General features: G+C 43.9%; 1 protein-coding gene across 2 annotated transcripts in view; it reads left to right on the top strand.

Annotated features, from left to right (window-relative positions):
• The window catches only part of PTPRN2 (protein tyrosine phosphatase receptor type N2), a 705188-nt gene that overhangs the window by 576753 nt on the left and 116199 nt on the right, over positions 1–12236 (top strand). For both annotated transcript variants that reach the window (XM_064162805.1, XM_064162806.1), the window contains one exon: positions 1898–2110. In XM_064162805.1, coding sequence (XP_064018875.1) covers positions 1898–2110 — 213 coding nt within the window. The remainder of the gene's footprint in view (positions 1–1897; positions 2111–12236) is intronic.

A 12236-nucleotide genomic window follows, 5' to 3' on the forward strand; every position in this document is an offset into this window, starting at 1 on the left:
CCGGAGAAGGAAAAGCGAAAGCAAAGAGTCAAGAGATTCAGGAGCCGTGCCCGCCAGCCTCTTTCTGACGACGACCGCGCCTTTGCGCGCACCCGGGTAGCACGGGCGACCCGCGGGAGGTCCGGAGGAGGGGGGAGCGGCTTGTCCCTGCCTCGCCAATGGGAGGCCAAACACCACGGCGTGGCGGCTTCGTGTCCCGGGGCGCAGCGCCCGGTGAAGGGGCGCCGGCGCTTTGGCGGAGCTGCCTATTTAGATGCAGATTGCGACCCCTGGCCCCGAGGGGAAGGCGGCCTTTCAGGGAGATGCTAATGGCAGAGCGCTGCAGCCCTTTGCTCTCGCTCCCCAGCCCCCCAGGACCGAAGCGGCAGGAGCTCCGAGCAGGCAGCGGCTGCCGTCAGCGCTGCCCCTTCCCCGGTCCCCTTTACAAAGCAGCCCCATACCCCCTCCCTGCGCGAAGGGCGGGCAGCGGTGCGGGACCGGGGCAGGTGCCCAGGAGGAGGGAGGGGGGCGCAGGCAGGCGGCTCCGAGCCCTCCGCGGCTGGGGCGGGGTGTGGGGGACACACAGTCCCGTTCTCCTGGTGGCTGTTGGGATTTGGAGGAGGGGCCAGCTGCGGATGAGGGGAGGGTTGCGGGGAGGGATGCAGGGAAGCATGCAGGGAGGCGGCGGTGGCTGCGCGGGCGCGGAGGCGGGCGAGCGGCACATGCCTGGCCTCGGCGAGCCCCGCGCCCGCCCCCCGCCACCCGGGGTTTACAAACCAGGCGATCCTCCTCCTCCTCCTCCTCCTCCTCCTCCTCCTCCGCTCGGAGCATCCAGGCAAGAAAATCCGGGAGTCTTACTGAACCTGCATTTCCATTAACTCAGCCTCAGCCCCGGCTAATCCTCAGCACTGAAGGCAAGGAGGCTAATTAATGACAAGCTTTTACAGTCAAGACCAGCGATAATTGCTTTGGTGGCCTTTATGATTACAAGATAAAAATGGACCGGGCCTGACATAAGAGCCACTGTGTACACTGCAAGACAGGAGGAAATTAAGAGCTGGCTAGCTGAATACGGAGCAGAAAATTACTAATAGAGGAGAGATAATGAATAGGCCGGCTAGGCATTCATGGGGAAAAATCCATTTTGTTACCACGCGAAATTAGGTGGTGGAAAGGAGTTTGCTAATTGTTCTCATCTTGTAGCAACCAGGACTGAGGCAGGGGCGTGCTTTTCAATTCATTTCCCTGGTAATTGTGAAAGGGGGAATGCAGGCCAAATGAGTCTTGCTGCAATTTGCGCGCCTGGTCTTTTCATTTTCATGTTGCGTTTTTAATTGTTGCTAATATAGCTTATAATGAAGCTAATGAGGGGAAATTATTGTACAACTTTTTAGCACATGGAGACGAGTGAAATGCACTAGAAGGATTCTCTCCTATTGCTGCAAAAATAATAGTAATCTGGAGGAGTTTGGAACTATCGGGCTTTTTTTAATCCTTTGCCTTCTACAGCAGACAAAAGGAAGGACCGCCACCTACTTTTTATCTTCTCCCTCATTTTTCTTTTCCTCTGTTGTGAGGTGTTTTATTTTTCACTCCAAGGAAAAAAAAAACATAATCGGATTTTCCCTTGCTGCTGCCCTCGTAGCCCCTGGCCCTGGATACGGGGCGCGCCGCGCCGCGGTGTTATGCGTAGCCTGCGCGCCCGCCTCTGCCTTACGGTAGTTAAATGCAAGCCGCCGGGAGGGGATGGGATGGAGGTGGGGGGCATGTCGGCGGTGATGTCCCTGCCCGCCCGGTTGCCTCCATCCTTGTCTGAAAGTTCGCGCTGCTGGGTGTTTAACCCTCGACGGGGTCCCCTTCCTCCGCGCTGCTCCGCGACCGCGCAACTCAGGCGCTGCCTCTCTCTCCTCCCCTGCAGAAAAGCAACGTCCCGCCGCTCCCGCAGCGCGCGGAAGAGGCAGAGTCCGCCAAATTTCTCCTCCTCACCCTCCTCTCCCTCGCCTGCATCGCTGGAGTCCTGGCGGCATCGGGGGTCGTCTACTGCCTCCGCCACCGCGCCCACCACCGCCTGCGGGAGAAACTCTCGGCGCTGGGGGCCGACGCCGGGTCCGACGCTCCCGCTGCTTATCAGGTAAGGACCAAGCTTTCTTCTTCTGGGGTTGACCGTCAGACCCGGGGGGGACCCATCTCGTGCCGGGAGCCAAAGGGGTGGGCAGTTCGCCCTCCCCCCTCCGCACTGCTCCATTCATATTCCCGCGGATTCACTGTACCAGCTTCCCTACTGCTGAGTGTTAATCTTGGCTGTTCTGCTGGTTGCTGTAAATTCGTGGCTAATTAGAAACGTTAGGAGAAGGGAAGGTTAAAAAAAAAGAAAGAAAGAAAGAAGAAGCCTGTGCAGTTGAAATTCCCTGAAAAAATAACATTAATATCCATAATATGTCACCCCTGCCACTATTAATAACAAAAAATCTTTAACATTTATGAGGAATGGATTGCACGGTTATCTGAAGATGTCTCTCTTTTTGAGTAATCGACTTCTTCAGGGTCTGATATGAAAAGAGCCTTTGACCCGATCTGTTGCCACCTTCTGCCATTATTCAGATAAAATGAAATCTAATGCTGATAGATGGGGAGGTAAACCAGCACTGGTTCTGGGAGAACAATGGTAGCAGATGTGTACCCAGTAATACGGGAAGACTGCGCTCAGATTTCTTGAGATAAATCAGAGACCTCAGGCTTTCTCTTTCACTTTCAAAAGTCCTGGGTGGAGAGACACTCCACGTCTTCCTGAAGTTTGTTTTAGATCCTGGCGTTTACTTCTTGGTGTGTTATTGATGTGGTAATGCGTTTGTTACGGTCGTATACCACACAGCTCTGGGTCTGCTAACCCAAAATATTTGGAGTGTGACCAGGAAAAAGGACTCAAGTATGTGTAAACATTGTGGCTGTTGTATTTTTGTCTGCTACGCACCCATAGGGTCTCACTAGTGGCACTCTTCTGTCAAGTTTTATTTTACCTTCTTGTTCTGCTTAGGATCAGACATTGTGGCCTTTCTGTATGCTGGAACTGAGATAGATTCATATTGGCAGCTGGGTGTCGTACAGGAATAAACTAATATTTCCTTGTAAACTTTGCATCTGCCTCTACCTTCTACATGTTAAATATGTAATATATTAAGTATGTCTCTGTAGGCTGAATCCAGGGAGATTTTTTTTTGTACAGATTGATAAATATCAATGTTTCTGTAACAGCTAACATCTTCAGGAATGGTTTAGGTTTCCAGTTGAAATGGAATGTTTACTTAAAAACAAAAAGAAAAACCTTTCAATCACTTTACATCTTTAATGACTTCCTGAAGCAAGAGCAGTTCCAGTGGAAAAAGGAATGTCCTCCAGGTTAAAGTATGAACAAAATAGTAGTTTGGCAGATCAGTTTTCCTGGCCAAAGAGACTGTGATTGTAAATATTTTTTGTTGGTTTTAATACAAGAGGGAAAAGTGGTCTTTTTCTTCCTCAATACAAGAATTGTGTATGTGAATACAAGAATTCTTAAATAATAATAGTAAAAAAAAGCCCTCCAGGTTCCAAAATCATACTTGAAACTGAATTCGTGATAATTAACAGGACCATCTTTCTACTGACAGCTCTAATTAATAGTATCTGTAATTAAAATCGTGCCCTTCCAGCAGGAAAATTGTTTGAATTTCTTGGAGTGACCTTTTTTGCCATTTCTCCTGGGAATATAGCGGTTAAGTTGATATTGATTTTATAATGAGCTCTGGTTTGTTTAATAAGAATCTGTAATCCAGACAGTAAATGAAATGTGTGCTTCATTTCTTCTTTCCAGATTCATATATATTCTTAAATCTTCCTAGCTAGATCCAAGAATGACATTTTCTGTTTAAAAACAACAACAGTGCTTCGAGGATGCTGCTCAGTTTTTCAGTAGCAAGACTATTAATACTCTTTGTTCCTGACCTTTGGGCCCAGTCCTAACCACCTGACTTATTAAACATTTCCATTGGTTTTTCAGGGAAAGTGTAGTCATCAGTGGGAGGAAAACTGTTTTTCCTTAAATACAAAGGTTTCTAAGAGCTTGGCTCTCCTCCTGTGGAAGCAAGTGGGAATTTTGCCATTTGTTTCAGTGGCATCAGTAGGAGGCCCTAGTATGGGCAGACAACATACTCTGTCAGTTTTGATGTTTTATCAAAATGCATCACTGAGCCTGGTTCTCTGCATAATAAACTTCATATGGATTGGAAGAGAAATAGGATTGAGCTCTATTCGCATCATCAGAATCGCCTTACGTTGAGCTGTGTTAAATGTAATGGGTATCTGGTGTGATGCATGTTTTGGATAACATCAATTAGGTCTCAGAAAAGCATCAGTTGTCTTCCCTCATCTTCCCTTGGTACTCACAGGGGAATAATGTAACCTTTATTAATTAATACAGGGGAAGAAAAAAGCAAATAGCTTTCAAAACTGTACCTGTTTTGTTCTCTGTTAAATGTTTCTCAAGTATCTACTCAGTCAACTCAGTGTGTTTTTAAAAGATGAAATATTTCAGTGGGTGCTGCCACTAGATTTTAAAGCACAGTACTCCAATATGTTGCTGCTTACAGCTTAAGTGACAGTTCAGACTTTCTTTTTTTTTTTTTTTCTTTTAGTTTGAAGGGGAGAAATTGGTTGGTATAAAAGGGCCTGGTGGTCCAATGTGATTCACAGAGAAAACTTTGATTCACATGCTTCTCAAAACGTCAGTGGTTTCTATCTTCACGTAAACAAGGCTGACCTAAATTTTCAACACTAAGCAGGAGCATTTTTCATCCTAACCCACTTCGGCCAGGAGGGTTCATTCGGGGTTTTACTCCTTCCTTACTCTCTCTGTGAACTTTGAAAAGGTTCCCCACAGCTCTCTTTTCCACCCCGCCCCCAACTTCCACCCCCTTCCCCCTTTCTTGTATATGCAGTGAAATACCAGCTTGAGAAAGGGAAAACAGACAAACTGTATTGTCAGGGAAATAGCAGGCTGGCTGCTAAACCTCTCTCTGCACTGGAGGTGTAGTGCCTATAATGCAGCATCACCCTTCCTCAGGTGTTTAGCTTCTAGCTGGAGCAGCTCTCTTCTATTCAGACTTACAAGAGATAATCAATTTTGGTAGGTAAGTACATGTAGAAGTGAGAGGCTTTACCAATACTGCCTACAAGTTGAGGCATCAAATCTCTGCAGAGCCTCTGGAATCATAAGAGTAATTTGTCTTGGGAAAGACCTTTAAGATCATCGAATCTGACCATTGGGGTGAATCCAATAGAACCAAAGCCCAACATCTCGAGAAGCTGCCAAATCACCCAGTAGTGCTTGAAGAGGCACCTGGTTCTTCAAGGTGTTTGGAAAGGCAAACAGCTGATCTTCAAAGTGTTAAGTAAAGTTGCACAATTGCAACTTCATTTGTCTTCGAGTCACTAAACAACAAAATTCCAGGTTGGTCAAGGACCTTTAGAAAATGAATGGAGATAGAGTAGCTTGTGAAATGTTGCATGTGCATAAGGCATATTTTCTCCATAGAGGTGGACAGTTGTTGTGTACCTCCTGTCCTTTCAAATCACACGTGTAATGATTAGATAAGTCAGCGTTAGCATTCAGGGATGGCTGAAAAGAGGTTCTGGCTGCCGCTGCGGCACTCCTGCGCATGTGCACACCTGCACCCGTGTGCTTAATTGTTGCTCCTGTTGCTTTGATCTTCTTTGAAAAGCAAGTTTAGCATTCTGCAAGCCTGCTCTCTGGTCGGGGAGATTAGGGCAGAACCGTTCTAGGAATTTTCAGCAGACACTCTGATTTATTTCACAACACTGAGCAGCTTTCCTTCATGCACTTTGAAGCCTTTAGAACATAACCCAGAGAGAAAACGGGCATTCAGACACTGAGGGCGGGCTGCAAGCAGGGCCACTAAGTGCACATCTTACTTGTCACTGCTCCCATTAGTGAGCAATTTATTAGTGTAATGAGTGTATGTTAGTGACTGCTACTATTTAGCAATGCTCTGTTTGATTCAGGGTGATGTATTTGTAAGTCCAGCTGAACCTTGGCTTTTGACCCCCCCTGTGAGTAGTGCTGGGTTGTGTGAGATGTTAAATCATCAGCATATTTTATACTTGGTGCTGAAGAACTTTCCTATGAGCATGGTCTTCTGCATCACTGATTATGCTCTGCAAAATGTTGCCCGTAATGGAATTTAAAGCCAAAAGTTTAAATGCACTGCAGCTGGCTGCAGAAAAGACTGCCTTTTAATATTTTATGTCAATAATGTTCTTTTTAATTTTCCTTCATCTCAGCCAAAAGAACTTCCTTTAAAAAGCAAGGAAGCAAAGACCAGTTCACAATGAAGTAACTTCTTAAACTGAAGTGTTCAGAGTTACATGAGCTGTGCACTGTCAGTGCAGCTGGATTACATCATCAGCTGGTTTAAAAACTTATTCAAATGACTTGATTTGACAGGCTTATAACTGCAAATTATATGTTAAATTCTACATCACTATAGATATTGTATTAGGTATAAATTGCATATTTCTTTGTCAAATACAGTCTTATTAATTACATGATCCTTTTGGATTCAAAGCCCCTAAGAACTTCTCTGTGCATTTATAGAGTTGGTCCTGCTGGTGTTTTGTATTAGAGGTGTTAAGAGCACAGTATTTATGACAAGTACAATAAATATTTTGCTGCAGATATTTTAGAAGGCTTCAACTGAAAGGATCCATTGGAAACATACTCTCTGCTTAACCATCGTGCCTGGTTTGTGTGGTTAAACACAGATAATTCATTGCCTCTAATGTGCTATAGTCTAGTTGATTGGATAGGACTGGGTGCTAGGTTGGACTGGATGATCTTGGAGGTCTTTTCCAACCTGGCTGATTCTATGATTAATATCTTACACTCTAGACTGGATTTATTATAGACCTTAAAATTACAGTAACATTGTGTGTCAATTCTGTGGGAAATTGAATCTTGTGAGCTAAGTGAAATGGGATGAATGAAGGGAAAAATTGATATTATTACTGATCAAGTTCTCAGTAATGTTCTGATTAACATCAGAACTGGGACCAAAATAAACAAGTGAACTCACTAGTATCACAAAGTCTGACCTCCTCTCTATGTAAAACTTCATTCTCAAGGACTCTCACTACACTTAAAAAAAGATATCACTGAGGACTAAGGGTATTCAGTACATGGATTTTGGATAGATGAAAATGTTACCTTAGGGCAGAATGCTACAAAGGGCTTGCTTCTGTTTTCTTCTGACAAAACAAAGAGCTTAACACAGTTTTAATCTTTTCCTGTGTCTTCGTTATATGAGGAAAAAAAACCATCTTGCATGACTGTGTAAAGCAACAAACTGTAGTTGTTCATAACAAAACATACACAGAGAGGTTTTAGAAGGTATGCCTACACAGGCATGCATTAGAAGAATTGTTCTCATCCATTTAAATCTTCTTAGTGTGTGATGTGAACAATTGTCTCTGTCTCTCACTAGAATTGTTTCTTAGATTCTCAAGGACTTGCAGAATACTTTGTATGCAGTGTTGTTACAGAAACCACTTTAAGGTGAGACAGTTTTCCCAGTGTGCAAAATATATATTCTGCACAATAGCCATGCATAACAACAAAAGGAGAGCAAAAAAAGAAGTGGGAAGTGGTTTAAGGTGATTAGAAGAGGGTTTACCTTATGTTTAAACCATTCACCCACTTCAGACAGTGGATGGCCGAAGCAGAACGAGGCAAAGCAAGAGGTGTACAAATACAGTTTTAACTTTTAATCTGGTTTTATTTTTTTATCTGATTAGTGTTCAGAACAATCCACAATTCCTATGGTGCAGTGGACTGTGTAATTCCCTACCCTTGCTTCCTGTGATAGCCATAAAATTAAGTTAGAGGGTAGTAATGTTTGTAATGGCATTTCAGAATCCTGCATGAATGTATAAATGTGCCTGTTTGATAGAATGGGGTATGTATAAATAAATATGTTAACAAACATACCCTTGGCATTTAAAATCAACTTCAAAACACTGCTTAATGAGAAATGCCCATCTTAAGTGCTGGAGCTTGATGGCACAGGTTTCAGAGGGCAGTTTTGTATCTGGGCTTGTTGTGTCCACCTGCGAGGAGCAGTGTTCTCCCATCATCTCCTCCACTGATCTGCTGGCTGCTCCCACACGCTCGGCCTCAGCAGCAGGGCAGCCCCTGGGGTGCTGCACTGGCACTGAGACACACTTATTGGACTTGTTATGAATGATTCTCCTCCAAGCTTTTCCTAGTTAAGAAACTGACTTTTGTAAATGAATCAGTGTTGGAGAAATGGTCTTGCTCTAGCCAGACAGGCTTTTACAGTCACAGCCCAAGTTCTGGGCTGCCACAGCAGTGGCAGTGCAGCAACACTCTACATTAGAGCAGGCAGGTGTGGAGAGAGGCTTTCTGCAGATATGTAAGATGAGTACACATGCAACTCCTGGAGTGCTTTGATGAGAAGGTGCCATGTGGGTTCAGGCTGGAGTAATACCAAACCATCTTTTGCAAGTAGTTGTTTTGCTGCGTAGGACTAGTGCAAAGTGGCAGAGAGAAGATAATGTCAACCCTCTCCTCTTACCCAGCTTTATTTTTCCCTTTCTAAACAACGTGATGTTTGAGCTTGGTATTTTGTGCAACAAGGATATATGTGCTCCAAGCATCCTGCAGTATAATTTCTGTGTATTCAGAATGTAACAAAATGCTACCTAAAAAAAAATTTATTAGGAGGGGAAATTAAGTTAATGACTCATTTTTAATTCCCAGGAAATCCAGAGACTTTACCCAAACAGCTGTTTCTTAGAAAATCTGCTGGACGTGCTCTGGACTTTCAGGTTGCATCTTGCCTGGTAAATTCAACCAGTACACTGTTGGAATGGCCATTTCAGGCCAGGCCACACAACTTTGCTCAGCACTGTTACCAGAAGCCATGAAAAAGACTTAGATTCATTCACCAAGCAGGTTTTTTAGTCATTCATTCATGCCACCTGGTTTTAGAGGGTGACAGTTACTGTTGCTTTCTCTACCCTATCTAACAGAGAGTTATCTCTCCCTTGGACTGCCAAAGACTGGTCTCGAGCATCCTGCTCCTGCCTCCCAGCCCCTTCCACCTGTGCCTGCTGCGCCATGGGCTGGTTGCCAGCTGAGCGTGGGCTGGTTCTGGATAAGTACAATGGATTGTCTCCCTCTGGTAAATTGATTATGTCCCAGTGCCTGTACGTTATAAAGAAGCCAAAGATAACCACAGCCTTGCCTAATGGGCTGGAGAGTATTTGATCTGCAGTCCCAGGCAGTACATCATCTTGAGTGTCCTGATTTCTTTCTGGAATAACTATGCTGTCTTCAGTGGCATTTTTTTTTCTGATGTAATGTAGAGGATAATCAGGCCTGTCTTTCCTACACACTTCTGCCCTTTTTTTGTGTTTTAGGAATTTCCTTTTGCTTTTGGAGCAGCTCTGTTACCGTGTTTCAGATTTGACACATTCTTCCATTGTGTTTTCTCTGAACACTCAGCAGCTGACACTGTGGTCTGGCTTGCTGAGCCTTTCATATTCCTTCAGAGGGATGCACAGGAAGAAAAAAAAGTCTTTTTAGAAATTTTAACTGGGAAGAGGTTTGGGGTTTTTTTGTTTGTTTGCAGAACAAGTCTTTTACCAGGGTCACATTCCCTGGAAGAGAATAGAAGTTAATTGTGTGTACATAAAGAACTGTTGTAGATGATGTTTGTCAGTTCTTGTAGGACCACATTGCCTATGAGCAGGAACAGGTCTGTAAGGTACATAAGAAGGATTCTTTCTATTCCTTTCTCCTGGGTACATCTGTTCATCTTGCACACCAGTCTCACATGGTAAACAGTGAAAGAGAAGTGGGGGATGCACTGTTGCTTCCTTTCTCCTTCTCTGTGTAGGGAGGGAAGGCATGCTGTGCTTCTCAGCGTGTTGGCATACTAGGTCTGTGTCCTGCCCAAAGGCACTGAGATCTCTATAAACTACAAGAGAAGAAGTTTGGGTAGAGCAGACTGCAGGTTTCCTGGGGTCATGCTGCTCAACTGTTCCAAAGGCACAAGCCAGAAGTGTGCCTTAAACAGCCTCAGGAGCATGTGTCATACATGAGGGCAGGAGGACCCATGGATGGCCTGGATGCAGGAGGTGCAAAGAGTTGGATGTTGAGGGTGTGATTTTTGTTGACTGGATGAGAGGTTTCATTTAATTCCTTTCAACAGGGACAAAACTGCAGATCTAGGGATAAGGACTTCCTACCCAAGATAGTTTCCTTTTCATATATTCCAATGCATAACAGAGATTTAAATGCTTCCTAGTGGCTTAAAGAACTGTAAAAGTAGATTTGAGTGATTTCATACACAGCAGCATGGCATGGTGAAGGACTGAGAGAGCTCACCTGTATGAGATAGCTCACTTGACTTCTTTTTACTGTGAGTTTTACTGTTCTCATAGCAGCAGTGTGTCTCTGCTGCATAAGTCATGTGGGGCATTCCTGCAGCTCTTTGGATTCCAGTTCAGATTCTCAGCTCACAGCATGCAGACACAGTTTTGGTCACTTGTTTTCTTACTAAATAACTAAACCAAGACAGAAGAAGAGAGACTGTAAAAGGACACTCCTAGAAATTAAGTCATTTAAAGAGCCAAAATTAATGTGGTTCTTGGGGGTGGTAGTGAATAGCTTTTGAAATGGAGCAAATAAATTTAGCATAGGTGACTTATCCAAAGGAGAAAAAGCATGATGCTTTCTCTAAGCTTTGCTGACCAGTCTCTGGACTTCCTGACAACAAAGGAGTGATGTTTTATTGATGTTTGCTTGGGATGGCTGCATTCTGAACAAGCACAGATTCTGATCAGGGAAATAGTTTGTTAAATTTTTAATGTTTTGGACTGATTAAATCCTATTCATTTTTTGGTGCAGCTGTTTTGGTTTTATGCCTGTCTAGCTCACAGGTGCAGGGTTCTTGATGGTTCTTGCTTTATTCTTCTGTTACTGCTTTGCATAACTGTGTTCTGGCAGCATCTCAGAGATCACAGAAGTGCCTTCCCAAGTGGGAGCAGCTCATCATTGTCACAATAAAACTTACTTTTGGTGTTGGGTTTGCATGCTTGCCTTGACTGATTAAACTCATTACCTAACTTGGAGGTAGATACATTTCATGCAGGTGGGAAGGCATTTTCTTGATTGTGCTGTCTGACAACAGCAGAGGTGCATGGTTTGAAGTGGGCTGCAGTGGAGCCAGAAATGCCAACCCTATGTATTTTCTGGCACTGCTGGTTCAAACATCTCTCAGTCTTCAAAAAATGTGTCGAGGAGAATATTCACATTTCAGAGGAATATTGATCTATCTTCCCAACCTTAAGTACAAGATAAAAAGGAAAAATTCAGTATGCTGCTGCTTTACTGTCAGTGTGGGGAAAAGAAACTTCCAACTTCTCAACTGGAGTTTTCTCCTGGCTTCCTGGGGAAGAAAAATGCCTCATGTGGAATGAAACAGTATGATTTGCTGGAAGAGGTTTTGCTGCAGTGGATCGCAGTGAAAGGTGCCAGTGGCTGGCTATCCATGTAAGACAGACTGAGTGATGTGATGGAGATGAATTTATTTGTTTTGGGACCAAGGACAATCTACATATGTAAATTCATGTTATATAGTGAAATTATGTCATACAGCATCTCCCTCTGTACTCAGGGGAAATAATACTTGTAGTAAAATGGGAATGTGAGCATGTAAATTCCATATACTGTCACCCACGAGAGTGAAACAAAGGGTTGCAATTCTTAATTAACCTCACTGGAAAGCTCTTGAGTGTGAAGTTAAAACATACAGGAGGGTTGCCTAGCAAGCTGTTCCAAATTTCAGCTTCTTTTTGAAGGTCTGGGTCGACCCACTGGCTCTCCAGGCATTGTTTTCTTGTTTGAGGGCTATAAAGTTAATTAAGTATAAATCAATGCTTGAGGCTTCTGAGTGCTGGTCACTCCATTGCCAAAGCAACGCTGCAGAAATGGAGGGAGTGAGGAAAAGGTGACAAGAATGATTAAGGACATGGAAAACTCATATGAAGAGAGACTGAAAAGGCAGATTATTTCTTCTAAAACAGTAACAACTGGCAGGGAAGAAAAAAAATTACATAAAATGAGGAACTGAAGAAAGAAAGAAATCCTTATTCTGTCTTCTGCCTAGCACTGATGAAAGATG

The sequence above is a fragment of the Pogoniulus pusillus genome, chromosome 23 (genome assembly GCF_015220805.1).
Source record: "Pogoniulus pusillus isolate bPogPus1 chromosome 23, bPogPus1.pri, whole genome shotgun sequence".
In the NCBI taxonomy this organism is placed as follows: domain Eukaryota; kingdom Metazoa; phylum Chordata; class Aves; order Piciformes; family Lybiidae; genus Pogoniulus; species Pogoniulus pusillus.